We start from the raw sequence: 14923 nt of genomic DNA, 5'->3' as shown, positions 1-14923 counted from the left end.
ATGACTAGACATAAACTAAATGACTACTAGTATGTAACATTGCACTTATCATCAATACTGATTTACATAAAAATTTTAAGATAGTGAGTAATAGTTTGCTGTAATACTGTAAAATTGTAGTAAACATGCACTGGTCTGTAAGAAATAAAATCTTTGACAAAGTCTCGATGTAATCATGAACCAATGAGCCTTAACAGTTCTCAAGTGGTCACGATCAAACTTTTTTTTCTGCATGCTTGATTGCTATCATTATTGTTCTTTTCTAGGACTGGCAGGAAAAAGACAATATTGGTTTGATTTCTTTTGACTTTTGTTTCCTGGAGCCTGGGATGCCATCTTTATGCAACTTGGATTTGACCTAAGTAAGGCTATCTCCGATTGGGTAAAATCACCCCTTCAATGTCTCACAAAGAAGTTTCCGCATAAAAAATAGATAACCTGCAGGATGCCTATTCTACATCAGCAATGCAGTACACACATATATGGTAAAGGGAAACGGGAAATTAAACCAGAAAAATATTAAAATGTGTTGACAATTTACTGGGTGGTCGTAGTATTATATATTTATTTGTGTGGGTGAATTTCTATTCTAAATGAAGAGGACACACAACTTCAGATAAAAGTTAATTTATTCAACCCGTCGTTCTGGCTTACACCTTTTTTCAAGGGTCAATGAATGTCACAGGTACCAAACTGATTTTGAATTAGAGTAACTGAAATGACAATAGAACTACAATAATATAAAGGAACAGTACACATGAAGCATGCTATGAAGCATGTTAAATGGGTTAGAATTACTGATAATAACTGTAAAAGTTAAATAAAAAAAAAGTATTATAGGGGCCAAGCATTGTACCTGTTAATGGAAGGGTGTCTGGATTGAATGAAAAGAGATTCCTTAAATTTTCTGTCAAGAAAATTGTCACAAGTCTAAAATTTTCACTCGATAAAGTATCTCACTGATTGTACCATGTGCTTTGATGTGATGTTCAGTGGTGACTTATTTGTTGTCAAGATTACTTTAAAAAGTAATAATGAATTTCCATTCATTTTTGTGGTGAATTAAGGGTGATTTAGATTTGCCACATTGAGTTTAGCTTCGCATTTGCAAGTGTGGCGACTGGCTAGTGTGAGCAGAGGCTTGTAATAACTCTTTTCCCCATGAGTTGGAAGGTGTTTCATTTTCTTGTTCTCTGATATGAACACTATATGGTCAAAATTTTTCTTTTTTAACATACGAAGCTCTAGATTGTACGTGTCAAATCTTTTATCAAAGTCTTGCATTGTACAAATTTTAACCCCTTGGATAACTTTAACATATATATTGAAAAATGATAGGTCTTCATTGATCTTCATTTATTAACAATAATTTATTAGATTAGCTAAGTATTAAATACTAGGAACATCTTGTAGAAGAGAGAAGAGTCACAAAAGCATGAGATCTCTCAAAGTATTCTGAGGATTATACCACTGCCAAAAGCAACTATTAGGCAAATGCAGCCTATATAAGATGATCAATAAAATATACTTAGTCTAAGCAATTCTTCAGTTGAAATGATTACTCTCAAGATACACCTAAAAGATGACAGATTTAAAAATTAACATTACCTCTCTTACGTAAATCTTCTAATACCACAAATATTGTCTCCACTGAAAGTTTTCCTATCAACTGGTGAAGGATTATTACAAAGACTTGAAAGTATTAGGTTTATATGTATTGAAAGGGATATCAATCTAAAGTCTATTAATATGATAACCACAACTGTGTATTTCTAATTTATATTAGTAAGTTTTGTATCTTTATGATTACATCACAAAGAATTCTGCTTTCGATTAATGAGCATCTAAAAGTTCTAAGTTTATATAATATTTCAAGCCTACCTTCGTATACTATAAAAGGGGTTACTTATTTTTATATTAGACCTAAAACATATGCGCAATGGAAATACTAATTTGTAACCACTTTTGAGCTTTAGAGAAAATGGACAAAACCAAAAGGATACTTTTTAAGGATTTATTATAAAATAAAGGACTATTCTGTGCTTCAGTGATGTCCAAGGTATGCATTTTATGGGCTCTGTGGTACTCTAGGATTAAATGTCTCCATGCTTCTAGCTGTTTCTCTCTGGTAGCAAGGTTAGGTTGTAGTCTAAAACAGATACAGTAAAAACATAACAATCAATGGGATACAAGACCATTTCTTCATTTTCAATTATTTAAGATCACCATCTCAAGCTAAATTTAGTTTTTCATATAATATCCAACAAATGTTATTTTAAGTTAATAGTTAACAATGCACTATAACACAAACTCTTTTACAACCAACAACAAAGTTAATATTAACAAAGATAAAGCCTAAATCTGGATTTCAAACAAACCATTCACAGACTATTCAAGTCCTTAAAAATTTGAAATGAATAAGGTTGGTTCTAGTTTTTCTATGCTTAAACCTTCTATAACTAAAATTTCTCAAAATGGTAACATTCAAGTAGCTTCTTATTGCATATTTGTCAGTTCCTGTTTTTCTCTTACGATATTATATACGAAGAGAACAATACTTTTATTATTCATTTTTAAAGGCCCATTTTGGTATAATTTTCTTTTATCATAGTATTTAAGGACAACAAAGGGCATATTGTCCCATTGATGCTGTCCTGTAAAAATAAACCTTTATCATATATTTATCAAGCCTTCTCTTTAAACTCCCTTAAATTTACCATAGTTACCAAATGCCAACCACACTGTTAGATAAATAAAACTGTCTTTGCTGAAGATCGCTCCTACTCTGTTAAAATATATATGCTCACTTGTCCTACCATTCTTACCATTAAGTATGAAAAAAATGTTGCATGAACACTACCAATTTCCTTAAACACCTCAATAAGATCCCCTCTAACTTTTCTTTTTTTTATGATAAAACAATTTCAGAGGTCTTAATCTGTCCTTGTATAATAACCTTTAAATCCCAGGTATCATACTAGTAGCCATCTTTTAAACCCATTCCAACAATTCACTGTTCTTCTTTAATAAAAGTAAGATACTGAACACAATACTCCAAATGAAGTCTACCCAGTGACCTATAAAATGAAATCATAACTTCTTTAGACTTATGTTCAACATTTCTTTAAATACAACCTAAAATCCTATTTGCCCTACTCTAGCAACAGCGCACTGTTTGGATGGATTAGGAGACTGATCAACCAAGTCACCAACATCCTGCTCTTCCATAACATTGTTAAGGTTATTCTCATCAATGATAATTATAATAAAAATTATCATATCCCAAATGCATTATCTTGCATTTATTACAATTAAAAGTCATCTGGCATTTATTCGCTTAACTCACCAAACAACTTAAATCCTTTTGTAAAGCAGAAACATCCTCATTACAGACAGCAACACTCAAAACGTTAGTATCATTTGCAAACTTAAACAATTAATTGACTATTCCTTCACCTACATCATTGATATTAATCAAAATGAGCAAAGGTCCTAAGAGGAGGCCTGAGGTATCCCGTTTGTGACATTACTCCAGTTTGACTAACTTCATATATAATCCCTGCTTTCTTTTATCCAATGAGCTAACCTATCCTCCACACCTACAATACAGCGTTATTCTTTAAAGCAAGTATGTTGTGTGGTGATTTGTCAAATAGATTCTGAAAATGCAGATACATCACTTATACATAGTTACCCTTATCAAAGTTATTTACAAATTACATAAACAGTAACCTCTTCAAATAATGTCAAAAGATTAGTAAAGCAATATTTCCCTCCAGTAAAACTATGTTGAATATCCTACAATTCATTCTTTAAGTATAAATAGGAAAAAAAAAAAAGGTGATGCATCAACAATGCTTCAAAGTTCAATTCCTAGTAATTAGTGATATATCGCCAGACATTGGTACAGGGTCGAAAAAATAACCAAACTACCAGTAAAATCTAGTAATACTAATAATATAGCTTGTTCTCTTCGAAGTTTCCTCCAGGAAAACAAAACTTGTTTTTGGCATCTCTGTTATCGTGACACCAATTTATTTATTAACCTAAAATAAATAAACAAATAAGTTTTTAAAATATTGTAGAATTTAGACTCAACCCGAACATAACAAAAGACACATACGTAAAAAATGGTGGAAAATTATACTGCCACGGCCAATCGAATTCCGCCATCTTTAATTTGCCCAAGCTTTTTCATTTTCAAAATTATTAAAAAACTATTAATTTTATTTTCATAAAATATCATTTCATAACAAAAAATATAGTAAAGAAGAACATGGAAAATTATATTTTTTGAATAATTTGTTATTCTGTGAACCATTTAACTTACAATATTTTATATCTGTTTACTCCCTCTACAATAAAATATAAGTAGAAGGCGCTGTAAGTAAAGTGTGGGTTTATTCTCGTTACTGTTCGCATCAGATGGATTACAAATTAGGTATTGGTGTATTTATTGATGCAGATTTGCAGGTCTGTTGAAAAATTCAGTTAGGTAGAATACTTAGCTATTATTCAAATTTCTATTAGTATCTTCGTTACCAAAATTATTAAGAGTTTATTTTTCATGTTGCACAAAATATACGCGATGCATTAGCCTAACTTCTTGTAAGTTGTATTACTATTAATTTTATTGTTACAGTATTAGTTATTACTATTATTAATAGTAATACTCATAAATTTATATGAATTAGCAATCCTTAGTATTACTGATATTAAGTTATAATTAATAATTTCCTTTTGTATAGCTTATTAATTTAATGTTATCATAATTATGCGTGTATTCTAACTTGGAGATAACAACATTTACTGTAACTTGTAAGTGTAAGAAGTTGTATCTGCTAGTGTTACTGTTAATTGACTACTTGTACCATAGATATAATTATATCTATGACTTAGACAACATATTACATGTATAGGCCTACATTCTGTTATATATTAACTTGTAAGTTTCGTTTCAATTTCCAAGGGGCCATTTGACCTATGTTTAATTTATTATGACTTAGTTTAGGGTTAGACTACCTATTTTTAGTTTTAGTAGTTCTAATACCTGTCTGCCAAAAAAATATTTTTCTTATTTTCAACCCTGATGATTAACTTCTTTTAAGCTCATTAAGTGTTGCAGTTTGTGCCACACCTGAACTTGCTGAACACAATCTATTCTGTAGGCCAACCACTTCTGAGGAATTGAGTTAGAATTATTTCTTCCTTCGCAGGTGTCTGTTGGTATGTAAATCGATACATATATTAATATATCATTATATACCTATCACATTATACACACACACAACCTTCTATGAATAATTTAGAAGTTTCCTCCTTGAATTTTGTGCAATCATCTTGTCTGAGCTTAAGCTACAGCTTACGATAATTCCAAAGTCGCATGTTTTGTAAAATTTTTTTATTTTTTATTGGATTGTAATATACTGTTATGTTTATTATTGTAAATGTGATGTCAACATATGTTGAACTGCAGTACTTAGGTACCTCACTCTCAAGTAAAAAAAAAGATACATTTTGGATTAACAGTTTTGAATTGCCCGATTGGACTTGATGTCCAGCATTTGAATCCATTTATTCAGTATTTATGAACTGCCTGGTGCAACATTGTATGTTAATAAACAGTTCCTGGGATTCCTCAGTGTGTTGGTATTGAGCTAGTTGAAGCTATTGTCTGTGACTTCCATTTTGCCATTTGATATGTGTAATGCACCTGGAATATTTCAGAGGATAACAAAGTTGTAAAAGAATTACTGATGTATAGCCCATCAAAAATGATGGGGAAAGTACTACCATCCCCACCTAATAGTATATTCTAACCTCAAATTTCTTAGCTAACTAAATAAATATATTTTGCAAATTCAAGCTTGACCAACAAAGAGGCAGAAAAGTGCAGTTAGGGCAGTCAAACATTGGTAAGTTCTTTTATGAGCCAATCAAAATTAAGGTCATTCGTAAAATAAATTTGTGTCATATTCACAGAATAATTATTGGAAAAATCAGTTAGATTAAGAACTTCTAATATATAGAAATGCCAGTGTGTTTTGGTAATACTGCCTTCCAACAATGGCTTTTATGTCATATTGTTTAGCAACAAAAGTATAACCTAATATTGTTCTTGGTCTATACTGGAACTATAAAATGAAATGTATGGACAACAAAACTGGAAAAATATTTGTTGATTTCTTAATTTAGAGTCTCTGTTGATTAAAGAAGTTTTTTTATTAGAAATGTTGGTGATATAACAGAAAATAGCTTAATTCAGAAATGATTTAAGTTTTATTTTGAATCGATATTTTTACTTTCGTAACAAATTTTATGCACTTGGCTCTGGGCTAGTTGATCCTATACTACATTTATTATATCATCACTTGTAAAGTTTCAGTGCCCCCCTAGCATTTATATAGGTTGGATTGTACAAGTGTGTATTAGTATATACATATTAGGTGACATAATTATAGCTTCTACATTTGAGCACCATTTGTTAGACCTTTAAATAGTATTTGATAGGTTTATCTGAGCTGGTCTAAATTAATTGGACAAATGTAATTTCTGTAGATCTGAATTTCCCTTCCTTGGACATAACTCTTGATGGTTAAAAGTGGATCCTGATATAAAAAAAAAAAAGAAGCTGTCAAAAAAAGTCACTGTGCCCAAGAGAATTAAACAGGTGAGAGAATTTCTTGAATAATTGTATATTACAATAGGTATCTCAAATTGTGCTACTTTGGTTGATTCTTTGACAAAGCTAACTAGAAAATCTATTCTACTTTGTGGTATTCAGCTTGTCAAAATGTCTTTCAGTTGTTAACAAACTACTTGTCTGATGAGCCAATCTTGAAATTTCCTGATTTTCAGAAAAACTTAGAAGTCTGTAATGATGCTTCAGATGTAGGTTTAGTTCCTGATAATCTTGAAGTTGTTTTTTTTTTTTTCATGCTAGCTGTGTTCTGCTTCACAATGAACATAAATTCTTTGTAACAGAGAGGGAATGTCTAGATATAATTTGAACTCTTTAACAGGGACCTGAAGATGATTGTACAAAACATTTAACTATTATATCAACTAATTTGTCATCATCTCACATGGATGAAGAAGTAGCTTCACTTATACGTCACTGAAGTCTGTGAAGGATGTGATAGCAATTCTTCAATGTGTCTTGAGTTTTTTTCATGCATACTGGGTTTCCTCCTTCCATCCATTCAGCATGTGTTCCTTCTCCTTAATTTGAGGATGATACAGTTTGACTCGCTATTTCCCCCACAAGAGTTTGCTTTATCTATAAAGGAAAGTCCTCACCCTTATAATATCTTCCTTGACATGATTTTGTGGGTATGTTCTTTTCCCCTCTGTCATTTGATTCATCCCATGCTTTAGTACATGAAATCCATACTCAAGACTTCTTTGGCTTCCCTCCTTCACCTGACATTAGAATCCATGCAGACTTGTTTCTTGAACAACTGCACACCTATACTAACATGCTTCATCCTCCTCATCTACTTTACTCTTTTGTCCTGGCTTACAGCCATTCTTCATTTCTGTTCCTTGATTCCTAGTTTTTGGAATCTCTGTTACCTGATTGGGGGTGGACACCTTAACTTCTATTTTCTTTTCTAGTTCCCAATTTTTGTACCTCATTATCTACTATGATTTCTTGTCTTTCTCAATCTCACCATTCTGTTCCTAGGCCTGCTTAATCCCATGTTCCCTTTTCAGCTTCCTGTCCTCCCACTTACTGATGTCAGGGTCTTTACTAATATCATTGGGGACTATCTTGTGGGGGCCTGTCAGTCTCTCTTTGCCAGCCTTTGGTCTCTTTTTTTTTAGTCCAGTAGATGGTTTCTTCACATTCTCACTCACAGTCTTATCTCTGCACTTCTCTTCACCTCCTCCTCTTTTCTGTTTCCATTACCCTTTTATCTTCAGTATCTCAAAGATGTGATCTCGGATCTTTTGGACAAGAATGTCATCGAGAGGGAATTTACCTATACACTTGGTTATTACTCTCATCTTTTTGTGGTCTCCAGGAAGACTAGGAACTGGAGTCAGGTTATCGACCTGTCATATCTCAACTGATTTCTTATCATTCCTTGGTTCTGTACTGAGATTTTCTTTTCTCTCCAGTGGTTCTTTACACCCAGACTGTGGGTGACCAAGATTGATATTTAAGACAACTTTTTTTGCACATTTTAATCATCCCATTCTCCAGACATTTTCTTTGTTTTTTCTATTGGAGGTTAACTCTTCCAGTTCCCTGCTCTTCCTTTTGGCATTGTGCCTGATCCTTATGTGCTTAATTGAGTCATGGGAGCATTCACTTGTCTTATCCATAGATTGTGGCTGAGGCTCCATTATCACTAAGATGATTGGCTTCTCCTTGTTCCTTCTTGGGAGGACTCCTCTCACACCTGAATTCTTCTGTAGGAGACTGCTTGGCTCAGTTTTTCAAGTCTTTTTTTTCATGTCCGACCTATATTTGATATGTCTGGACGTGTTCTTCAAACATCACAATTTGTCTCAGCCTTCCCTACATTTCCTAGAAGCAATAGAATTTCTTATCACCAAGATTTGTGCTTTTCTTTTGCACCCTGTGCATGTGGTTTTTGCTCTTGGGAACTCTGGCTTCCCTCAAACCACTCCTTCCTTTACGCTGCACACACACTTGCTCCTTGTCGTGGTGGCTTGACTCTGCCAACAACATGGTGCTCTCCCACCCAACTGAATCTCTATCTCTTCTCATATGCTTTTTTGTTAGACTGGGGTGTGTCTCTGAACAACTACAAGACTTTTGGCATGTTGGCTCTGGAGGAGTGTTTACTGTGCAATGCTGCCTTTAAATTTCTTGCCTTCTGTTGGGCATGTTCCCATTTCCTTCCTCATTTTATAGACTGGTTAGTCATACTCTACTCTGACAATTCCACTGTGATTTCTTATATCAACCATCAAAGATTGTTCCAGTTCCAGGACTTTTTTTTTTCCACATGCTGTTTTGGGCTCATTCTCATTGAGATTGTTTCGCTGATTGTCATGTGCCTGTGACAGGTTGCCTCTTTTGACTGGATGGTATTCTACCCACAGAGTTGTCTCTCCACCCTCAGGTTTTTCATTGGGTTTATCTCTCATCAGTGTCTTTGCCACTCGTCTCAACAACAAACTTCCCTTTTTCTGTTCCCAGTTCCTCATCCTTCAGTCTTTACAATCAGTGCTCTCAGCCAGGACTGGTCTCACCTATCCCCCTCTTTGTCTTCTTACTAGTGTCTTTGCTTTGATATGTGTCACTCTTTGTCAGATCCTGCTGATGGTGTCTTTTTGGCTAGCAAAATCCTGATTTTGTCTGCTTCATCTGGAGTTGACTGATTACAATGCATCTTGCATCCAATAACCATCCACCAATAAGAGTGCAGCATACTCTCTTGACGAATATGACTCCCTCTATTCAATTCTGCTGACTTTCTCTCTCTTTGAGTTTGGCAGTACTCATGTTCTAACATTTTGTTTGTGTTCTCTTCAAGTGTATTATTTTTTTCTCTCAACAAGTTTACTCTTTATTATTTAATAGTGATATTTGTAACTTGTTGAGTTATTCCGAAGTGAAATTATTTTATATTTCTATCTGATTACGGAACTTATTACTTCATTACAAAAACTTTTCTTTCTGCCAACACAGTTGTGTTTGCTTATTCATTTTGCATTATGAATACTATGTTACCACTTCGGAGGTTATATGTTCTATTCGCACATTTACACTGGCTTCAGGTTGCTGTACTCCATGGGAAGATTTTCTGTTTTACTTTGTCTGGAGATTGATCATCCAAGGAGCTGATATTCATTGGGCCTCACCTCGAGTTTGGGAGCCCACACATTTTGACACACAGTCTGCCAAATTTGGAAAGATAAGATGTTATATTCTGGTTTTTGAATACTATTAATATTATTATCGGTAGTTATTTGAGTATTATTATATAAGTTTCATTAGTTTAGTCGATACTCATAGTCCAGTTCACGTTACAAATTAGTTGAATCCTTTCTCCTATACCACTGATACTATGAGTCTTGTTATTTTAGGATTACCTGTAATTCATCTGACTGGGATATCAATCAATCGTTTAACTATATTGTTTTTCTTCCATACGTCACATCTTATACATAATTATTGTTCATACACACTTATTTAATTTTATAAATTGCCATATATTTCATTTTTGCCATCAAGAGGAGAGGCACAATTTAATTTGTTTGAACTAAAGGGCAGTTACATTGTTCTGTTAAATTAATGATATCAATAAGCTAGAATTGTAATAAATGTAGGGCCTATCTTTTCTAGTTATACCACTGATGGAAAGACTAGAAATATTACTTTGTACATGAAGGAACAATGAGATTTAATGCTAATATTTAGGTTCCTCTTATACTTCTCAACATAGTGTCACCCTGCCATGGATTATCCTTCAAATAATGTCCTTTTTTACAAGGCTTGTTGAATCCCAGTCGTTAGGTTGTCATTGCATTTAAAAAGTGTGACCTGACATCCAGGAATATTTAATGAATTGTTCATTAGAAAAAAAAAATGTTTTCGTATAGATATACAGTAATATTTGTGATGTAATTAAACATCACTGAAAGACTACATAGTCTCTTAGATATTTGACCACCAACCTATAAATGCTATTTTTTAAGTAGGCTGTTGGTTACTAAGACATGGTTGTAAGAGTTGGTGCTGAAAGTTACCATTTACTTAATGAATTTTACATTACACAGAAAAGGTTACGTGAATGGTTCATTTTCAAAGTATTGTAAACATTATATTGCATAACAAAAGGAGTGACTGTATTTATGTTTAAAATTTATAATTTGTTTACAAATTTTCTTTGGGGAAAGCAAGGATGACCTCTTGCTCCTTTATTGGGTTAAGCTATTGTATTATCCTGAACCATTTGATTTATTGCTGGCTTCTAAATGTCAGAGATATGTTTGGTAGCCCTGCCATTTTATATTATAAAATTCCTAGTTTTTACATCAGAATGTTTGACAATTAAATAATATAAATTTTTTTCACTGAAGCTTTTTGTAAACCATGAAATTACCCCCTGTACTACTGAATTATATCAAGTGATACAGCAATGATGTAATGAATTGACGAAAACTGGTGAAATCTTTGTGTAAGCCACATAGGGAACTTAATAGTAATTAATGGGATTAATTGCAATATTGATGGTTTTGGGGTTCATTTGTTATTAGCTACAGATCCACAAGTAACTTGGTATATAAAAAAGTTTAGGAAATTGTAGTTAAAAATTTATAGGGTCCATATGAATCCCCATCCTCTAATTATAGGGCTAATATACAGTGTGATGTTTAATGTTAATGTTTATTATTGAAAGCTTAAGTTATATTGCTTGCTTGCAGTATGTTTTTTGTTTGTTTGTTTTTCAGATTTTATCAAAATATCAATTATGATCACCTTATCTAAATTGAAAAAAGAAGCTGAAGAGAGAAAAGGAAAGAATTCTCATAATGACAGTCTTATTTCCAGACGCAGAGCTTCTGTTAGGGACAGACTGCTTGTTAAAGGTTTGATTTTTAACTTTTCAGACCATGGATGCTAATTCACAGACATTTGTTTACATTATATAAACTTTTTGTGGTTCATTAACAGCTAATTCATGTGAAAAGTTTCTTTGTTTACATGTTTTTGTAAATTTATTTATTGCACTAATTTATTTTGAGTTTGACATTTATGTTAATTATAGACTAGTAAAGATATAAAGAATTCAGTAAGAATATTTTTGATATGCTTACAAGTTGGTCAAGTAGAGTATCATTGTATACCGTGGATTAATTCAACATCTAACCCTTGCAGTTGATGAAGGATGGGTCCCTTTAAGGGCCATCCTTAGCCCAAAAATCCAGTGAACAATAAAGTACTGAGAAAGGAAATGGTAAGCATTGTTTTCAGTTATCTTGCTACAAACCTGTCTCGCAGCAAGTCAGTTTGAAGATTTGTGCAATGTGTTGTCAATATGAAGTGTATATTATGAGTATTTTATCAATTTCCACCAAAAATATGTCATTTATACACAAAAAAGCTGAACTTTAATATCAAGCAGGTGCATGTACCACTAGATTATATGTAACAGGACAAAAGACACATTGTACATGAACAGGAATGTGGTATGTACATGTGCTCATGGCATAATAGTAATGGACGTCATTATGAATGCTGAAAAACTTGGCTACTCTGACATTTGTAATACAGTGACACTAAAATTGGTACTCCTTGTTTTAAGACTGACCAGAAGACATGCCTAAATATGCAGCATCAGTCCAGTAACACTTGTATGGTTTCTGGACACTTTGAAGATCATGTCAGTAGTTCTGATAACACTGATGACTGGGTTCTAGTGACAGCATAACATGGATATTGTGGATTTAAACAATTTACATCTCTATGTACTCTTTCACATCACATTCATGTTTTATGTTTACTATATGTGTGATTTTGCAGGTTACAGAAATAACATTGTAATTTCACATATGAAATTTATCCTCAATTTTTCAATTAATAACATTATTATAAGGTAAAAAAGGTGTTTTTGCAGTTTGTACATGGCAGACTATCATGCATGTTCCAGTGATTGAAATTTATAGCAGGGCTAAATACAGCCTTTATGGGACCCATTCTTGGCAGTATAGTGCTATATCTGCAAAATTTCATGTTTGTCATATTACCTATCTCAACTTCATTATTTACTATATCACTAGCAAAGGCATCTTCATCTCACCCTGCACTTTCATAATATTTTGGTTTTGTTGTTCAGTGCTATCTAGACATTTGGTAGAAGATGCTTGACATGTTTCTTCTACTCAGAAAACAGTTTTCTCACAGCTGTTTATTTCTGAAATTGATGGAAGTTTATTACTAGTGGGTTGTTTACATTTAACTGCGCAAGCATCTGCTCAGTGGAAAGTTTATGAGTCTTATCAGCCACTCCATGATAAAAAAAGTGCATTTATTTCCTCTTTACAAAAAGTCAATATTTTTTGCATCATATTGAGCAAGAAGCTTGCATTTTCAAAGTTTGAGATGTCAGTTATGCTTTCTAAATCAATCACATAGTTGGTGTAACATCTAGGAAGCCATCCATTTGAATGTCAATGGCCCTGGGGTTTTCATATTGCTTTTATGTGTCTTGTATTCATTCTTTTGACAAAAATTCATATATAGACATTTGTGAAGTATATAACATCCTTAGTCTTGATTGTGACAAAATATGTAAAGTTGGTTAAACATGGATGTCTTTCCTTGCAAGTTGGCTGTTAAGAAATAATATTGTCAAAAAATCTGTCATGCTTGCAGATGTTAAAGAATTAACATCTAATTGATTTATTGCTTAATATGTGCTTTAATAATTACTCTTTGGTACAGATTCTGTTTGAAAATTAATATATAATGTTTTTCACAGTGTATTTTTATTAGTACCATAGGTCTTATATCCTTGACTGTGGCCAATATAAAGTAGGTTGTAAATTTATTTTGTGGGAGAACCACAAAACCTGTACAGCTTTTACAATTAATACAGGTTTTTAAAAAAAAATATGGAACATATTTAGAAAAACATATATGGTGTTACTAGGTGTTCTTGAAGCACAAGTTTTAATTCATCTTAAGAAAACAATAGTATCAATGCAAGTCACATCATATATCCCGTGTTTCCACTACCCATTTCAACAACAGACTCCATATGAGGATATGATAGACAAAATACATCTTCCATGTTGTGTATTGTGTCACACTGATTTTTCTCTTACTTATTAACATTAGGTAATTGTAATAATCCTACAACAACACAGAATCTTTAATATATAGTTCAAAGGTGAATTTTATAATATTCTTTCTCTCTTGTTTTAAGGAATAGGGTCCAGTCCATCTATACGTTTGCTTAATTTGTATAGCAGTGCCTGATAGTTACTGCTGAATACATGTAGCAGAAATTGATGATCTAGTAATGCAAGTGAAGAAAAAAATTCTGATTGATACATAAAATATCAAAACTCAAATTAATTACTCATAATAAAATCTGCTTTAAGATGAAATCTGAATCAGTTTCTAAAACTTGTTATCCCTTCTAATATTTACTGTCACGTGCTGTGAAAATTAATCACAGTTTGATAAATGTAACTTTTTAGCTTTTTTATACAAGATAATTGAAACTTTGTTGTTTTTAACCTAGTTGTGTCATTGAATTAAATCCAACCGTGTTTCAGCTCTTTTCACTCTTAATATTTTATGGAATGCTTCAGTCTTCTCTCTGACTGAAAATAATGTTTATATTATTTTCATTGAAGAAAAAAAATGTTTTCCTGGTCCACATTATCTAAGTGGGTAACATATTGTAGTAGAACATCAACATTTCATTTTTCAAATATTAGACTACTCACTGAATCTGCTCTGTTTCTCTTGAAGTAAGAAGTATTAGGTCATCAGGAAATTAACATCATTTTTGGAACACTATCATTACCCCCCCAAAAAAAAATATTTACATTACGTATAATAGTTAAATGAACCACTTAAACATCATGTTAGTGTAGCCTATATAATATGTAAAGTTTAGTACACTCTAATCCCTTATAGTTATGGCACATGACAAGACACACATTCAGCATGTAATGCTATTTAAATACAAGAAGGGAAACAACACCACTGTAGCCACAAAGAATATCAAAGAAGTTTATGGAAATGTTTTGACCATTCATAAGTGTCAATGATGGTTCAGCAAATTTCATTCAGGTAACTTTAGCCTTAAAAACTGTGATGGCAGGGGCCCGACATGTTGGAAGTGATATTGATGCTCTGAAGATGTTGGTTGAGTCTAACCCAAGGTAACACACTCATGAAATGGCCCTGAAATTGCACGTGTATCAT

General features: G+C 32.7%; 2 protein-coding genes across 15 annotated transcripts in view; one reads left to right on the top strand and one right to left on the bottom strand.

Moving 5' to 3' along the window:
• The window catches only part of LOC106460468 (vacuolar protein-sorting-associated protein 25-like), a 13266-nt gene extending 9064 nt beyond the window's left edge, over nucleotides 1-4202 (bottom strand). The window contains exons 1-3 of the mRNA XM_013920164.2: nucleotides 4124-4202; nucleotides 2004-2149; nucleotides 1609-1662 (exon numbers count right to left, since the gene is read on the bottom strand). Of these exons, the coding sequence (XP_013775618.1) occupies nucleotides 1609-1662; nucleotides 2004-2149; nucleotides 4124-4173 (250 nt within the window). The 5' untranslated portion in view covers nucleotides 4174-4202. The remainder of the gene's footprint in view (nucleotides 1-1608; nucleotides 1663-2003; nucleotides 2150-4123) is intronic.
• Nucleotides 4203-4375: 173 nt separating this feature from the next.
• LOC106460466 (NEDD8-conjugating enzyme UBE2F-like) overlaps nucleotides 4376-14923 on the top strand; it is a 28815-nt gene continuing 18267 nt past the window's right edge. For 3 of the 14 annotated variants that reach the window (XR_002610785.1, XM_022387191.1, XM_022387203.1), the window contains exons 1-2: nucleotides 4394-4441; nucleotides 11434-11571. Coding sequence is in view for 13 of the 14 variants with exons in the window: in XM_022387191.1 (XP_022242899.1) it covers nucleotides 4426-4441; nucleotides 11434-11571 (154 nt within the window). In the remaining variant the exon portion in view is untranslated. The other 11 variants (XM_022387193.1, XM_022387194.1, XM_022387198.1 and 8 more) reach the window with 11 other exon arrangements.

This window comes from Limulus polyphemus, unplaced genomic scaffold (assembly GCF_000517525.1).
Source record: "Limulus polyphemus unplaced genomic scaffold, Limulus_polyphemus-2.1.2 Scaffold776, whole genome shotgun sequence".
Taxonomy (NCBI): Eukaryota; Metazoa; Arthropoda; class Merostomata; order Xiphosura; family Limulidae; genus Limulus; species Limulus polyphemus.
This window is presented reverse-complemented; position numbering and strand designations above follow the sequence as displayed.